This window comes from Myxocyprinus asiaticus, chromosome 1 (assembly GCF_019703515.2).
Source record: "Myxocyprinus asiaticus isolate MX2 ecotype Aquarium Trade chromosome 1, UBuf_Myxa_2, whole genome shotgun sequence".
In the NCBI taxonomy this organism is placed as follows: Eukaryota; Metazoa; Chordata; class Actinopteri; order Cypriniformes; family Catostomidae; genus Myxocyprinus; species Myxocyprinus asiaticus.
The window spans coordinates 60,597,690-60,616,067 of record NC_059344.1 but is presented as its reverse complement, the minus strand read 5'-3'; the positions used below and the strand labels follow the sequence as shown (position 1 = coordinate 60,616,067).

The following is an 18,378-nucleotide window of genomic DNA, read 5'->3' as shown; positions in this document are numbered from 1 at the left end:
TCTAAATATTAATAGATCATCTGGTTAGAGTTCAAGGTACTGTGTACTTGTAGCCTTACTGCCATTATGCATCATGCAATTTGTTACTGCCTTGTAAAAAGACTATAGGCGAGCCGATTTGAACCAACCATTGGAGGAAGAAAGAAGAGGAGGAGGATGGAGAGAGAGAGAGGGAATCTCTCATTGCACACTCTCGCTCTAATCTCCTCTGTTAACCATATTTTAATTATTTATTAAGGCATATCTATTTAAGTTTTAAACTGCGTGGACACATTACTCACATATGTCTTCTTAAATAATCTCTTTAATAAGCACATATCATCTTTCTATTGCCATTACAAGTATGCTAATAAATGAAGGCTAATATAACCTTATACTGTATTACATGTCTTGTACACTTAGACCTGTCAAGTCGCATGTGCAGACTGCGGAGACTGCCTATTGATTCCATAGCGATTTTTTCAACAAAATTTTTATCAATGGCTTTCCAATGATCAAAATATATTAATAAAATGTATTAAATGTCCCATTGTCTTTGATGAACTGTGAAAGATACATTTAAGTTGCACTTAATGGACTTAAGATCGGTTCAAAGCTCTTATTAATTTACGAACGATTTTACGAACTACTTAAATTACGATGCTTTTGGGAAACGTGGCTTAGAGCTTAAGTACTCCTTAAGTGCTACTAACGTTCTACTTAATGCTTCGGCAAACCCAGCCTTTAACTGTAAATGAATCTGAAGCCATTTCATAGAAACACATAAATATCAAGATATATAATCAAATATGTCAAAAGACTGAAAAATATCAAGTCATTTAATTGGTTTTCTAGATTTATCTCCAAGCCCTACTTATGATGGACATCATTCAGAATGAGAGTGTAATGCCACATCCACACTTATACATTTTCATTTGAAAACACATTCATTTTGCCACATTTATGCCTCTAATCCTCAACGTGTTTTTCTCCATTGAAAACGAATCGTTTTGAAAATGTTCTCCATGACCAAATAATTTGGAAAACTATGATGTTAGGAAACTGAAAATAGATTTTTCAAACATAGATTAGTGTGGACGTGGCCTAAGAAATTCAGCATACATCAAATGTTTTATGGCAGAGAGAAAGGAATGTAAAAGCAGGATGTTAGCATAAAGCTTTACTATTAAAGTCGGCATGAAATGAAAATGAACCCTATCTATTTTCTACATGCATGTTATTGATCTTATTGTGATCGATTCATCCATGCATTTGTTTTATTTATTTATTTATTTGGACTTTGTAATCTTTAATCAAAATGTCATAACTCTGTCTTCCAGTGAAACTACAGACTTCTCCCTGGTGACGTATGCAGGACTTCTCCAATCATTTAGTCCGCTTAAACCCGCCCCTTTCTATAAATACCACAACCTTGCGTAGAGTTGAACGAAGTGCCAAACGCATGTTGGTGAAGATGGCAAGGTGTATTTTCGTCTGATTCCTTCAAAACTATCATTCCTTAACCCAAACTTCCTTGGTTACGGGTCAGCTGGCTTGAATTTACATTTCGAATGAGGAGGAGTAACGACGAATTCGCGGTTGTGTTCGAGACGTTTCACGCTTGAATTGCTGAGATGATCACTAATGAATACAATGCTTCGGATGCCTCTTTATTTATATTTTTTAATGTAGTTATCTTGGGATGCACAGCAAGAGTAAGTGTTTTTTTTCCTTTATATTTAATGTATTGTGATTCAAATCATTAAAATATGGTTATCTTTTACGCACTCGTTTTCCGACAGCTACAGCCTCCTCATAAGCAAAGACCGCAATGTGCTCATGCATTTATATTATCAGTTTGATAACAAATGTGTTGAGATCGCTGCTCAATTTCACCAATAACCGGCTCTGACTCGAGCAGCACAGTGGTTGGGGTGTGTGTCCACTGCAAACTCGCATACAGATCTGCCTCCGTTCCGCTATGCAACACCCATATTTTCACAATCAGATCAACAACCAATGGATAAACTCAAATCCCTAACCTACATAAGTTGCACCCGGAAATACATCACAATAAGGAAGTAAAGTTGGTCACAACTTTGTTTCATGCCGAATTTAAGAGAGACATAAGAGACCAAAAAGACCATTATGACCATCACCTCAAAGGTTTTATGTACTATTCTTAAGGGAAAAAACACATGAAGTCATCACTGAACATGAATTCATCAAGGAAAGAATGGGTTGGATGAGTTTAAAGTAGATTATCTGGGAGTGAGTATGTGTCACACACCTCTTGGGGAAGTTCCAGCTTGGTGCGGTCATCCTGGCCGTTGGAGTGCAGACCCATGAGGTAAGGCACGGGAGCATCCAGGAAGTGTAGCAGAGAAGCGGGCAAGATGGGCACATACACATGCTGCCACTGGAAGGGGAACATTAAGTTTGTGATGCTCTCTGCCACCGTCATCAGCCGCTGGTAATCTGATCAACGAAAAGGACACAAGCACATTCAGATTCACATTCACGTTATTCTCAGAGCTGGAGACAAGACTCTATGGTCACAACAGAAAATGCTAATTTACAAAGCTGTAATTTACAGAGTGATACAGATTATCTATCTCCACGGACAGTATAATAACATCTGAGAAAATGAAAAAAATTTTTTTTTTTTTTTTGCAGGACCAAATTCTTTAGATAGAAATTAAAACATGAAAATTACAAACTAGTATTATACTCAGTGTGCGCCTGGACACAATGTTGTGGTTACACGGTACCAGGCTGCAACAATGAGCAGCCTTTTGAAGAAGAACTCCAGTATGGTCTCATCAAATCTTGAAAGATATACAGAAAGATATTCATTTGTTCGAACCACTTCATGGCCAAGTAGAGTTATATATGCTATATAAGTCAACTAGATATCCAATAGCAAGGACTGGATTCATGAAACATTCTTAAGAAAAAAATTCTTATTTAATATAATTTCTTCTTATTTTCTAATTTAAGAAAAAAGTTAATAAAATGTATATATTATAATTTAGCCTAAGAACCTTCTTAATTTTTTATTCTTAAGAAGAGTTTTGTAAATATGGCCCCTGGACTGTATTTTCTTTGTTGTTTTATCTATTATGCTTTAATTTATGTAGTTGAAATAATCAGTACTTATTCCTTTTGGATGGACAGAAAGATTCCAAGTCAACATATATTTCTGCATTTTCTTTCAGTGTTTTCTGTATAACCGTTCAAGGACTGACACTGTTGTGCAATTACTTAAATGAGTTTTTCCATGCCGTTTATTATTGTGGTATCAACTATATAAAAATAGCACTACGATTGATTGATTGATTGATTGTTACAGACAGACAGTCTGCAGTGCATTTTTAAAATGTAAAATTGTTCTTATAAGACTGTCCTTGATAATGTATGTTCTTAATGAAGAAATGCAAAATGAGTGTCTAATACACAATGCATTCTCATGTTGGCAACTAAAAATGTCATGTTGCATGAGGCCGACCAATATTCTATACGCACAAAACCTTGTTTTTACATTAAGGTCTCCACCCTGCACCTGTAGGTTGTGAACACTGTTGGAGAGACAGGAATACCAAAAAAACCTCTAAGCACTAACCATGACCATTAAAAATAGGCCTATTCACACACACACACACACACACACACTTACACACACTCTGATCGCATCCCACAGATCACCCTAAAAACCTGATCTGTACATTTTTCAATTGTATTTTCAAATCAGTTTATAAGTGTTAATTTATAATGATAAAGAAATAACAATATAATATAACATAATATATCACAGATAAAACAGCACTTTTGTATTAAATATAATATTATTAATATTATGTCTATTATTAATATTAAAATTATAACTAAAATAAATTCAACACACACATTTCCCTTGCAAAGATAATTATAATTTTCAAACACACTCACTCTCTTTGCATCCTACAGAATTTAAAATATAATAAATTATATTACACATCACATATATAATATTTATTACATACAGTATAACAGTCCTCTTACTCATGCTAAAATATAGTAATATAATAGGTTTAATATTACTATAATTATAATATAATATAATGTTTACTTATATTAATATTATAATATAATTATAATATTAATTGAATAATTAATACACATATTATTAAAATATTCCAGCACTCTCTCCTTGTATCTCACAGAATAGAATTATTCATTGTAGATGAGTAAGAGGAACTGTAACAAATTTTAGTTCTTCATTATTTAATCGTATAATAGCAATTAATAATAACTGATTATTAGTGAATAAAACAATTATAGATCCATTAAAACTATAATATTAGCATTATTTTATATTTAATATAATATTTAAAATTAAAATCACATGCTTATATTATATATGATTAATCAATCACATATTAATTAGTAGAATCACAATTAACAAGAATTAATTATTAATTAATAAAACAATCATATATGCATAAAAACTATAACATTAATTTTATTATGCATTTATTATAATATTTAAAATTAAAATAACATTCTTATATTATATATGATTAATCAATCATATAGTATAATCCCAATTAATGCTACTTAATAATTAATAAAACAATCATAGATATATTAAAACTATCATATTGTTAATATTATACATTTAATTTTAATAATATTTAAAATTAATATTCATAAATATTATACATGATTAATCAATCATATATGAATTCAATTTAAGTAGTGACCTTTACTTCAGATGAAACGGACAGATTTCTGAGTGTCCTACAAATGAGGCAAAGGTCTATATATGGAAATGACTGTAAGTAACTGGCAACCATCCATTGATCTAGCTGCAGATGCCCATTTCAAGGATTCACGAACGTGGGAAAGGCCAGGGCATTTATATCTGAGCTATGAATTGGCCTACTATTTATAGATTAATGTAGTCTTGTTATTTTTCAGCGATCAGACTCCGCTGTGTGTGAAGGAAGCTCCGTCTAATGACATCAAGCATCTTTTTATTCCGGATCCTCACTGTCCACAAACATTACACTTGAGCCTTCTGGATACAAAAAAAGGGTGATGTCATTTCCAACCAATCATATTTTTGCTGCATCACCACCATCCTCCTAATCTGGACGGTTGCTAGGAAACACCACAGCAATGCAGCCACCTAACCCCCTGTCGTTTTGTGGTTACCCCTGTAATTGGCCCTTCCTTGTCGGTGTAATTGATCCAATCAGCACATCTGCCACTGAATCGCAAAACAATCTCCCAAACTTAATTTAAACAGTCTGCTGAGTATTTCCAACAGGAAACACAGAAAATGATATTACATTTGGGCATGAATCAAAGAATGTACATGTTAATGGCCACATATAAGATAAAAAGAGTCCATTTGAGAACACTAGACTTATTGTGATATTGTGAAACAGCTTAAAACATGATAATATTAACATAAAAGAGAATATATTTATTACAATTAAGGTGATTAACAAGTGCATAAGTAACAATTAACTGTCCTTCCATTAAAACTCCACAGAAAGCTGTGAGTTTAATTTGTGTGCAAAGGGAAGGCTGTAAGTTTGACAAGAACTGAAGAGAGATCAAGGCGTTAAGATGAGCTCACACCGACACAGATATGGAGAGATGGTGTGAAAAGAGAAAGAGCTGCAACATAACTGCCGGTTTGTCCTTTTGACTAAAAGCAGCCTGTGCTATACTGGACAAGTGAAACCCCAACAAATGAGCTGGAATCAGTGTTTGCATGGCACAAATTCAAATTTATGTTGTGTTAGGTTTGGCTTTACTGTTTCACAAAGCATCAGCAATTTTAAATTAGCGTGTTAGCATGTTGGTGAGCTATAATGGTTTACATCACAGCGAAAACAAATAGATGCTAACAAATCAGGTGTTGTTTTTGCACGTTTGCAGTGAAAAATAACACTTATGTGTTTAAAAAAAAAAAGCTTTACTAATAAAAGTCTCAGTAAATACTCAATACACAAGCATCACTGAGACTCACAACTGAACAGAGTTTGACGTTAAAATAAATCATTTAAAATACTGGTAAATACGACTTTGCTTGGTCATTCATGTTCTCGGAACTCATAATTATGATATTTCTGACTCCACTTGAAGGCTGCATAATACTCAGCTGGTCATATGACCTCAACATGTTCATGAAAGTCCCCCTAGAACCATTACTAGGTATGTTTCTATGTAGAAAAGCAGCTTTTTCATTAATAAAACTGCAGTACATCATATTTAACATATTTTTCAAAAAGATTATTTTACTATTAGTATTTCTATCAGTTTGAGAGTTAAGCAATTAGCAAAAAAAAGTAACTCTAAAGAGTAACAGCCTCTAGACCTACAGAAGTATGGCAGATATCTACTCACGTTGTGAGTACAGAAGAATCTGGATCTCCAATAGTGCACAAGTGAAGAGCTGCAGCACGTTCTCCACGCCCAGCAACTCAAACACCTCCTGTAGGGGGAAATCAAAGAGGGGCAGCTCGGCTGTACTGGGTCTCTGACACAACACTGGCCCGTATACGCCCGAAAACTTCAGGGAACGCCCGGCCGGTGGCAGTGGAACCTCGTAGAGGACGTTATAGACGTAGCTCTCCAACGGAAGGGGCGGGGGTTGGGGCGAGGTGACCGCCTGGTGTAGCTGTTCTAGAACTCTCTTGCAAGCGTGGGCAAAGGCCATAGGCGTGATCAGGCAGATGCACTTGGACACGTAGAGCGTGTCACGGCTGATGTCGTAGGAGTTGAAGCGCTGTAACCTGGAGAGGGAGGGGGCGGCGCGGAGTTGTGGCGGTGTAGGCCGGCGGTCTCCAGGACTGTGAGGGGTGGGGGGGGTGTGCAGGATATCATACTGTTCTGCATTGTGCATGTGATAGAGCGTCTGCATGGCGCTGCAGATCTGCTTGCTGGTCACCTCCTCGAAGAAGGTGAGGGTGAAGCCATAGGTCCGGGAGCCATCCTCTCGTGTGATGATGAAGGAGTGGAACTGTGGCTCGCGGGTGTCTGTCTGCGTGCGGAAGGACAGGCCCTTTGGCATACACAGCTGTAAAAGGAGACAACCAAACAAAGGTTTGAGACTTTAACAATATTCAATTGACAACCTAGTCTCGTAGAATGAACGTTACTATAACAAAATTGTTGCAAACAGACTTTTACGTGCCGCATTCTGTTTCGCTGCAGTTTACTGGTGAAAGTAACAATTAGGGCACTACAACAACTGTGCGTTTTATTCACTTTCACACAAATCTCAAGTAAAATGGCTGATTATGACTTTATAAACACTTCTTTTTCACTCTATTACTTACACACTGTTATGATTTTATAATATCGAAACACTTTTACTCTAATGCATCACTTGAAAAATGACACATTTTAAAGCTTGTATTTCAACCTACATTAACACACTTATTCCAATGTGATTAGATTGCACAGTAGCTCACCTGAGAGTGTTGGACTTTGGACACAGCAGACTGTGGTTTGACCCCGGTCAAACATGCAAGCTAACACGTGACACGAAAATGTCATAGAAGTGACACGAAATGACTTTGTTGCTTCAGAGAATGTGCTTTTCATGTCGCATTTGCCTTTAGGACACTATCTGTGAGGTTTAGGTATTGGTTAGGGTAAGGATATCTGTTTGTTCACGTCTCATGTGCTTTTAGGACACTATTGGTTCGATTTAGGTTAAAGATTTACTAAAAGTCATTTTACTCAAACCTCCATCTAATATTCACCTTAAAAACCTCGTCTGATTACGACACCATTTCACTTGCTTGTGGCGCCCCCGACAGGACATTTCACTGGGAAACTGCATCACAATGTGTAATGAAGCACATAATATCTTTTTGCAAAACTTTTGCCACGATAACAGAATTTTCATGAGTTCAGGCTGTAAAATGACCTTCAATTTCAAGTGGCTCCAATTTGCACCCAAAGGGAGAAATTGTGAAAAAATGTTGTGCTTAGTGATGTCATACAATGACAGTTTATGGTGACCACCTCTTCAAGCTTCAAAAGGATGCAAAAGTATAATTCAGAAGTCTAATAAATTATTCCATGAGACTCAGGATTGTTATGAATGCATACAATGAGCTTTGGTGAAAAACAAACGAAATCTAATGTATTATTCAGTAAAACTGTTGGCTGACCATTGCTCTCCTCTGAGCGTTCCTGAGACTGTACGAGGCCAGTAGTTCACGCAGCCCTCTGGCGAAATGGGGCGTTCAAGCGAAAACGCATTTTGTTTATTTAAAAACAGGTCCGCCACAGTGATACTAAAGAACAGAACACAGCTGCACACAAACCAGAGAACCAAACTTACAAAACATGTCTGAAGAGTTTGTAGTCAAGGAATAGTCAAAGAATAGATACATTTCTATGCCCAGCCTTATTTTTTTCAGCCGGAGTACTCAATCAAACAGAGAGATAGGCTGCATCCAAAAACATAATCAGTTAATGGCTTAACCGACAGCGTTTATGAATGAATGTAACTCTTAAGGGAGCTGATCTCAGGACAGTTTGAAGAGCACCTTATTTTCATCCTATCATCTGTACACAGCCTCCAAAGGCAGCATTTTCCTGTTTTCTGACACAGCTATAGACAGAGGAGGCTAATGTCAGCCACAGTCACACTGTTTCCTAACCTGATGGCAAACAACACATGATAAAAATAATATTTTCTATGTTAATCAGAGTTTTTGTTCTAACTAGCCATGACGAGCGATGGTACATTCGCTTGGTTTCTATTTTCGGTATCGCGGCGGATATCCCCGCCTGCTGTGAACTGGCACCGGTCCAAAAACCTTCTCATAACAGTATATTGAAGCCAGTATCTCATGAGCTGGTTAAAAACAACTTGATTTTGGCCGAGAATGTTTCACTGAGGTATCGCTCTGTTCAGATGGTGGCTCAGAATGGAGAACAGATGACAGACATTCCCGCCTCCTCTAAAATAAAAATAAGGCTGGGCATATAAATGCATCTATTCTTGGACTATAAACTCTTTAGACATGTTTAGTAAGTTCTGTTCTCTGGTTTGTGTTCAGCTGTGCTGTTTTTTTGTTCTTTAGTATCTTCAGTTCTTTAGTAGACCTGTTTTTAGATAAACAAAGCGCATTTTCGCTTGAACACCCCATTTCACCTGCAGGCTGCGTGAACTACTGGTCTCGTGCAGTCTCATGAATGTGCAGAGGAGAGCAACGGTCAGTCAACAGTTTCACTAAATAATACATTAGATTTCAGTTTGTTTCTCACCAAAGCTTATTGTATGCTTAATTACATTCTCATGGAATTCTCATGGGTGTCTCATGGAATAATTCATTAGACTTCTGAATTATACTTTTGCATTCTTTTGAAGCTTGAAGAGGTGGTCACCATAAATTGCCATTGTATGACATCACTGAGCACAACATTTTTTGACAATTTCTCCCTTTGTGTTGAGAAAAAGTAAGTATTGATAAGTCAAAATGTAATATTATGCCACAAATGCTGTCGATTGAGCTTAACTTGTATAGAACCTGGAATATATTTAAAACATTTTAAAAAGGGTGTTTGTTAAATTTACCCTGCTAAATTAATGCAGAAACGCATCACAGTCTGTGAAGTGGAACTATACGTTTTCGAAAACAGCTTAATATTGGCCAACATGTTCTCGAGATATCTGTATCGATAGTTGAACAACCCATTTCGGTCAAACACAATGTGTCACTTACCATGCCCACAGCATCTTGGTCGAAAGGGTTCCACTCCACATTTTCAGGGTAATGTGCTAGAACTTTAGATTTGAAAGTTCTCCGCAGTGGACTCTGCTCAAAATTCTCACCTGAGATTAAAAAAGAGAGAAGAAAAAAAAAAAAGACAAGAGATAAGATCATAATTAGTATTGACCTGTTTCCAGAGATAGTCCATCAGCTATCCTTAAACTTTCTAGGCACACATTTCTTCTGAAATTGGCCAAAACAAATATGAAAACAGAAGTCAACAGAAATAAGACCCATTTCAAGCCAAAAGTGCGGAAATGTTGAAGCAATAAAGAGTCAGAAACACACATGGAGAAGACGTGTCTCGAAAATCATTTCAAGTGAAGTTATATAGCTCACCAAGCAAACCTTAGTGAAAGATTCACCAAGCAGTGATTGTCTAAGAAAAGTTACGAGTGCTGATTAAGTTGCTGCTGAGACAGGAGAGAAAGAGGAATTGTAGTGTGAAAGGGCAGGAACAGAGGTGATCCCGGAGTGCCCTCAAAACACCAAAGAAGTGCATGTCAAAGTCAAACGTTAGCAGGCACAATGTGATACAAACAGGAGCTTTGGCTGCAGGATGGGAGAGTGGTGGAGGGGGTGGGGGGCGGGGGGGGGTTACCTTCATTTTCACTCGACAACTTTCCTCTGGCACCATCTCTGAATTTAGTAGCCTGTATATACTGGCATAAAGCTACACAACAAATAAAACAACAGTACAATTAATCACTTATACAGGGAGGGTGAGAATCTTCACTAATTTGTAATTTTTAATGAACATAATTCATTGTATGTTGTTGTTTTCATATACAATTCTATTTAAAACCAATGGGTTTTCACAAAAAATTAAATTAATAAAAAATAAATAAAAAGAGAATAATAAACAGCAGCATGCTGTAATATATGCATTCACACTATGGGTCTGTTCCAAAACCTAGTGAGCATCCTCCAGAGGCAGCATTTTAAGACATCATAGGCACACTCCCGACGTGAAGGCTGTTCCAAACGATAGATATCTTAATTATGCTGTCTCTTAAGATATCTTCTTTTGGCAAAATTCTAAGGTAGCATTGGATATATCCTTCCCTGGGTAGGTGATCCCAAAATGCACTGTGGTGAGCTCGGCGGAAAAATAAATCCAATATGGCGGATGAAGCAAGAGAAATTTAGATTATAAATACACTTATAATCCATTCAATACTGAAAAGTATCAATAAACAACAGTTTAATATGACACAAAACGACTATTTTACCCAAAATGTGTGTGTCGTGCATATTTAGGCTCATTAGAGGATCACGTTGTTTCTCTTGCATCAGCTGTATTGAAACAGAAGGTGTTTCTCAATTCTAAGAATGCAGAGAACAGACTTGTGTTCTTATGAAGACCAGTCTTGCCAAGCTACCTTAGAAGAACGAACTCAGGAGGACAGGAGGATGTAGAACACATCTACTGCAAGCTTTGAGAGGTGCTGCAATCTTCCTGTTGCGTAAGCAACCATCACAGCACATTTGAATCCAGTGAGAGAACTACTGGCATTATCACACCAGTGACAGCATTAATATCAACACACCAGTGAGGTTTTGCAGGACTAGTGACACATTAAAAGAATAAAGTCTGTAAACACTCGTTTTCTCCATGTTTATTACTGTATTAAAATGATGCCCAAAAAAAGCAACAAAGGTTGACGGAGTATAACGACTCTCACGAGCCATCAGGATTTCAGAAGATTACAGCGGGAAACTCTTGAGGATAAAATAAAACAAAACCATAAATGTCCTTCGTCTGCCACCGTATTACCGAGTTCTTGCCCACAAGTTACCATCCGATGCATCCTCGATTTCAAGAACACATCTGGGTAATTTCCTGCATTCTCAGTACTTGCATTCTTGAGGATTGGAATCAAATTTTAGCAGTAGATGATGACGTAGAACGAGTCCACAAAAATCTAAGAACACAAAAGAATGCACACTGAAAAACAGCAGAGAATATTAGCAGAGATGGGCCACTTCTATTAAAATGAATGGGAGAAATTGGAATGCTCAACCAAGAAGCTCTAGCGCCCAACGATCAATGCATGTAGAAAGGAAGTCCCACCTTACAGTTAAAAGAGCCAATCACCTTTTAGACACAGACATCTCCTGTCAATTAACTTTAGAATGTGCATGCGCATTAGCTATACAAGCCGGGACAATTGCGTTTTTTTGCGTAATATGAGGTAAAGAATCACAATTTATGATTCCAGTATTGTCAGATTTTATTGCTGATTTGAAATGTTCTTTGATCGTAATCTTGACCAACTGTTTTTGAGATTTTGGTCTTTCTCCTTTCTTTGGAGCTGCACTGTCATGACTGGAAATAGCCTCCCGAGAGCGTTCCAAACATGGCCGACTGTGGACTGACTTGCTAGAAAGACTTTGAGACTCGACTGGAGCTCTGAACCCCAATCATAAGTCTGCTATTACCTATTTATTAGGTAAACAATCTTGTGTATTAGTTAACAGTAGTGATTAAGATGATAATGTTGCGCTAGTCATTTGTCCTGCATTAGTTCTTGATTAGTTTAGCATTAATTATGAAACAGTATAGTTGATTAGTAGTTCTCCAGGAGGTATGAAAAAATAGTAGTTATTGATTAGCTAATAGTGAACTACTGTATTCATCTGTGTGCTATTTCTTATTAATTAGTTAATCACAGTTTCTTGTTAGTTAATAGTAGTAACTAAAATGTTAATGTTGTGCTACTCATTTGTTCCTATGTAGTTACCCATTAATGAAGGAACAGTATTCTAAAGTGTTACCAGTTTAAATTTATCAAAGCTCAAAGCATAAAGTGGATTTGAAAGTAGCGCTTCACACTGTACGTAACCCATTATTAAGCAAATTCTATTTAACCACAGCTACTCCTGTATGCATAAACTTAAGAAACTTGGAAATATAGCTGTGCGGTATGTGTAAACCTCACTCCCCTGACCTCAGGAGGCGCACTAGCAACTGAGGCTAGGGGCTGTAGCCTTCAGCCTCCTCGTTAGTGCGCCTCCCATGCTGGCTGACACCGGTTCGAATCCCGCTCGGAGCGGGTCGAGCAGGATCAGTTACAGTGGTGCCGTGACCCGGATGGGAGTGAGGTTTAGGGATGTGAGTGTAACAGGAGCCAGCTGGTACGTGATAGCTATGCGGTATGTGTAAACCTCACTCGCCTGACCTCAAGAGGCACACTAGCAACGGACGCTAGGGGCTGTAGCCTTTAGCCTCCTCATTAGCACGCCCGACTCCCATGCCGGCTGATGCCAGTTCGAATCCCTCTTGGAGCAGCTCGAACAGGACCGGTTACACAGTACATATTTACATTTTTTAAAGCTCAAAATTTGGATTTCTGCTCCATTTCTCCAGTATTTATTTCATGTGAACTAAAACATGGACTGATCAGGTTAAGCTCAGAATTGCTAAACTGAAATGTTTGGGCAACAGTTGAAACTAATTTAATTTAAAATACTGTATCAACATGACTTTACACTTATTAGTAAAGTTTATAACTGTTTATCTACATATGACACCTATGACTAAAGAATGTCATATCAGAAAATGTTATTTATGCATTTGTATTATTATTTTTAGCCATACGAAGTCCTAGATTATATTCTTATTCTAGTAAAATATTTATTATATTGTTATTGTTAGAATATTATTGTGAAAATTAATCCAGTTAATGAATTTAAATTAAATATGTTAGAAAGTATGGTCACCAGTGTCCATGTCCACATAAAACTCCACAATCATAGCACAATCTCATATATTGATACATAGGGATCTTCCAATAGCCTAAACATGCATTCAGAGAAAGTGGCACATGCAGAGGCGGGCAGAGCAGAGAAAAGCACTCAGCTGTTATGAATGAAAAGACCTCGTCATGCTTCATCTGCCTTGTTAATTCTCTGCCAGTGCCTCACACATGATTAGCTTCAGTCATGAGGGCCACCACAATACTAAGACTGTCTGTACAAGAGTTCATGTGAGGATGAGTCAAGCCAACAAAAAAACAAAACACTAATTTTGTAAGTGGCAAACAAGCTTTAGATATTATGTACTGCAAACAGATCAATTGGGCTAAGGTTAAAGCACTGGTGCTCTAATATAAAACAAAATAAAAATCTTCACAATATAATTGTATGTAATTTTGACATAATAAATTTGTTTCCCTTTCTGTTTAAGATCAATTCAATTGCCATGTTACACGATTAAAACAATCAAGGACCTTTCTGCAAATCCTGATTTATACTTGACCTATACTTCTTTGCCACTTCATCAATTAAGATACAAAATATTATGCCGGTCTGAATGATGAACATGTAAGTAGGTAGCAGATTAATGCTTTAAATGTGTGCACTTTTTAACTAACATTTTTATCTAACAATGTGAAAGTTAAAAAGTGCAAATATTAATGGCACACTGCCTAATTTCAAGTGACTTTGGGGAACTAATTTTAATAAATATACATTCATAACTAGTAGGGATGCACCCTACTAGCCAGCCATTTTCCAAATTGTGTTTGTATTTCATTAAGTAATTAGCTAAATGATTGCCTCTAAGTGACACAAAAAGTAACATACAAAATGTTTTTCTTATTTATTACTTCATGAAACATAAAAAGAATATGGGCAATTGCATTTCATTCCTTACGGCAGACGATCTCGATGGAAATAAACCCCAAATCAACATTAAACCGTGCATAGATGTAGAAACCATCCGCACAGAGTGACGTGACAAGTTTAAAGGTTTAAAACATATATTTCCTGGTCACTTATACTGTTTGTGTGCACATGTCCTGACGCTTGAACCACAAGCAAATAAACCATAACAAATTGTCTACCAAAATAATTCCACTATCGGCACAATAATGACATTTTCATTTTTCCAGTTATCGGCCACCAATATATTGTGGCACTTCAGAGGCCACAAGTGATGGCTGACATACTGGCTGTGGCCGGATAGGACATAGCAGACTTATCCTTTTAAAGTTGCAAAAGAAAAGTAAGCATTTAACATCTAAAAAGTCATGTTTCACTGTTTCCATGGCCCTTTTAACAGCTATTAAGTCTTTAATGTGAGCTTTCCCTCTTTCAACAGACAGCAAAAAGCACCTTGGGATGCGATGCACAGGTGTAATCGGGTTATTTCACTGCTGTATGTATTCCTAGATGGGTTTATAGATATCAAGACCATATCCACAGAGGAAGCTTGAAGATTCATGGTGAGCAGCCCTGCTTTAACTGCAAAGCAACCCAAGGCTACTACAGCAACATGTGCAGTTTTATGTGCAAGGCACACTGTGTTCCTCTACTCCAACGGGAAGAGAAACTAAATCAACGTATAGAGGCGGGAACAAACAGACTCTATAATGGGCCAGAGACAACTGTGGCTAATTTCTTTAATTATGGTGTAGCTTAAATAGCCAGGGCTGGACTAAATCAAAATGGTTTCAATTAAACTGTTACACATCTTTACAATGTGCACTGTACATAGAGTTCAGCCTTTTTGAAGTGAACATGAAACAGCATTCGTAACCCATTTTACTCCTGTAATGTGATGCATTGGATTGAAACAGGATATTCAATGAGAAAAAAAAAACAGTCAAGGCTTAATTTTATCCATATGGATCTGATTGTAACCCTAACCCTAAGAGGAAGTGGACTTTACATTTCATATGTTGCCCAGCAACAGTCACGGCTGATCCTTTGTAAATTATGTTCTCAATGCAGAAGAAAGCTTAAAAATTATTAATTGAGCACCAAGAATCCTTAACAACTTCCTCAAATCTCCTTTATCGTGCATGCTAAATTAATCATCAACCAGTCTGAAGAGCTCAAAGGAGCGCTCTCTTTTATGGTGAGCTCATTGAGAAAAAGCTCAAGAGATGGTGCATGGGAAACTCCTGGGGGATAGTATTTAAATCTGTATATATGTGTGTGTGTGTGTGTGTGTGTGTGTGTGTGTGTCCAAACCAGCAGCCTGGACTCAGTGTACCAAGGGCCTAAAAGTGCTCCCAGGCTGTGCGCCAGCCAATCAAAATGCTCTGCCAGCAGGCCCTCTAATGCATATGCTAATGAAGCCCTCACCCTGTGCATCGTCATTGGGAATAAAAGAGGGGTTTGTCACAAAGTTTGCAGCACCCTGGTTCATGGAACTACTGCTGGTATATGCCCAACCAATAAGAAGGAGGAATTAATAAACCTAATTAAAAAAGTTAAATATGCAATCAAAGATAAAGATTTTGCAGGGTAAAGCCTCACAAGACTGATTCAGAAGATCGCAGCAAAGAAACAACAGTAGCGTTAACTGCTGAGTAACTCAAGAAGTATGTAAGGAAGGAGAAAACAAATAAACCTCATTTAACTACATTCATTCCAAATTTCAGTTCCCAAAAACTGGCCCACAAAAGCCAGAAGACAAACCAGTTGAGTTATAAACAACGTGGACTTTGCAAAGCTGTACTTTTGAGGTTAGTATAGGAGTAAATGTAACAAACAGAGAGCCATTTGTCAACATTGACTGTTTTAAAGCCGTTATGACACCTCAGAAAAATGTGTGACTGTAATTTGTCGAAATATAGTGAGTGCGCACACTGACACTCTTCCGACTTTAAGAAAACAAACCTTTGTATAGCATGCTCTTCTATGGCTGTGTCTGAAACCGAAGGCAGCTGCCTTGCTGTCTCGCTGCCCAATCAATGACTTAAGGCACCATTTTTGAATGTAGCTACCTAGTAAGAAAACTGGTTTCTGCCGGCTTTCAAGGCACCATAACGTCATGTTTAATAATCTAGAACAATTTTAAAGTGACCGTTCCCTGTGTCCATTATTTTCTGTTAAGCTGCTTTGAATCAATATGTATTGTAAAAAATTATTGCAAAAAAAGTAAATAAACTGACATGACTTGACTTTCCATACTGCCTGGGTAAACCATACATTATAGTCCAGAGAGAGCATAAAAAAGAAGCAGGTTAAAGAGCATAAACAATCTGTCAACTATAGTCTGGCAACAAAGTTCTCTATTTTTTCTTCTGCTGAACACAAATGAAGATTTTTAGAAAAATATTACCACTTTGCAGGTCCATACAATGCAAGTGAATGGTGGCCAGAACTTTGAAGCTCCAAAAAGCACATAAAGGCAGCATAAAAGTCATTTGTACAACTCCAGTGGTTTAATCAATCTCTTCAGAAGCGATATGATAGGTTTGGGTTAAAAAAAGTCCTTTTTTACTATAAAGTCTCCTCCCTGCCAGTATATATGTACGAAGAAAGCAAATTGCAAAAAACAAAAAAAAGTACTCATAGTAGAGAAGAGCGCTTAGGAGGGCTGGTGAAAGTGGACCTTTATAGTAAAAATTACTTAAATATTGATCTGTTTCTCACCCACACCTATCATATTGCTTCTGAAAAGATTGATTTACCCACTGGAGTAGTACGAATTACTTTTATGCTGCCTTTATGTGCTTTTTTGAGCTTCAAAGTTCTGGCCACCATTCACTTGCATTGTATGGACCAACAGATCTGAGATATAGTCTTTGTTGCATTCAGCAGAAGAAAGAAAGACATAAACATCTGGGATGACATGAGGGCAAGTAAATGATGAGAGAACTTTCATTTTGGGGTGAACTATCCCTTTAAACTGTTGGCAACCATGTTACTTTTTTACAGCTGCAAGACACTAAAATGTTGCCAAGGTAATGACTGTTAAACATCCCAAGTTCAGGAGGGACTCCATTTAAATGCAATTGTTATTCCCAACACTTGCAGCATACATGGCCTGTGTGTATCTGTGCAAGTCTACCCTGCTAGTAGGAGGGTTAGGAGTTTGAGAGCATACAGAGAGCATACATATACATACTATATATATATATATATATATATATATATATATATATATATATATATATATATATATATATATAAATAAAGGCTGGGAAACTTAACGCATTAAATTTAACACGTCAAAAATAATTAATGCAATTAATGCAGTATCCTGTTTTTTTTTTTTTCTTCCTGAAACTTCACACAAAAGGTGTACCAAGCTGTTCCTCCAGTTCGGGTGGGGGCGGGTTTAGGACATCTGCTGCCTGCCAGGAACAAACCCACCGATTAATTAGTAAAAAAAATAAATAATTGATTCACAACTCTATTATATAATAAACAACTGACTAAAAAGAACATATTTACCCCTATGCCAACAGATTTATTTCATTCAAGGCAAATATGTATTCTGCTTTGTCCTAATTTAACCTCAAATATAAGGAGGGCTACATTGAATGTCCATTGCAGAATTTAGGTTCTGCTTTTGAAACTCGCCTGAGTGCAAGACTGACCCACATTCAACGGTCTAATGGATGTTATTCATTATTACTAAATCAGGCCTTACCGTCTGGCCCAACAGAGAAATGCAAGGAATGACAATGGCTCTCCTCTTTTGTCTTTTTGCCAACACTTCAGCAACACACAAGCCTTCCCATCGGCAGTAACGGAAAGGGTCAGCACTTTTCTCAAGAGTCCCTATCAGAATCCATTAAACAGAACTGATGAGAGGAGGCAGATGTTCTTCAGCTAAAATAACGGTTCGGCAACACGCAGTGCATTAAGC

The 18,378-nt window shown here is 37.1% G+C and overlaps 1 protein-coding gene and 1 long non-coding RNA gene across 5 annotated transcripts in view; one reads left to right on the top strand and one right to left on the bottom strand.

The window, feature by feature from the left end:
* LOC127440413 (DENN domain-containing protein 5A-like) overlaps window positions 1-18,378 on the bottom strand; it is a 69,855-nt gene that overhangs the window by 40,028 nt on the left and 11,449 nt on the right. For 2 of the 4 annotated variants that reach the window (XM_051696988.1, XM_051696961.1), the window contains exons 2-5: window positions 10,369-10,440; window positions 9,720-9,829; window positions 6,379-7,051; window positions 2,270-2,457 (exon numbers count right to left, since the gene is read on the bottom strand). In XM_051696988.1, coding sequence (XP_051552948.1) covers window positions 2,270-2,457; window positions 6,379-7,051; window positions 9,720-9,829; window positions 10,369-10,440 — 1,043 coding nt within the window. Of the gene's footprint in view, window positions 1-2,269; window positions 2,458-6,378; window positions 7,052-9,719; window positions 9,830-10,368; window positions 10,441-11,149; window positions 11,811-18,378 lie in introns of those variants that run through there. The other 2 variants (XM_051696979.1, XM_051696970.1) reach the window with 2 other exon arrangements.
* On the top strand, window positions 11,950-16,662 carry LOC127440732 (uncharacterized). Its single transcript, XR_007897180.1, has 3 exons — window positions 11,950-12,220; window positions 14,663-14,775; window positions 14,872-16,662. It is a non-coding gene; the product is annotated as an uncharacterized LOC127440732 (long non-coding RNA).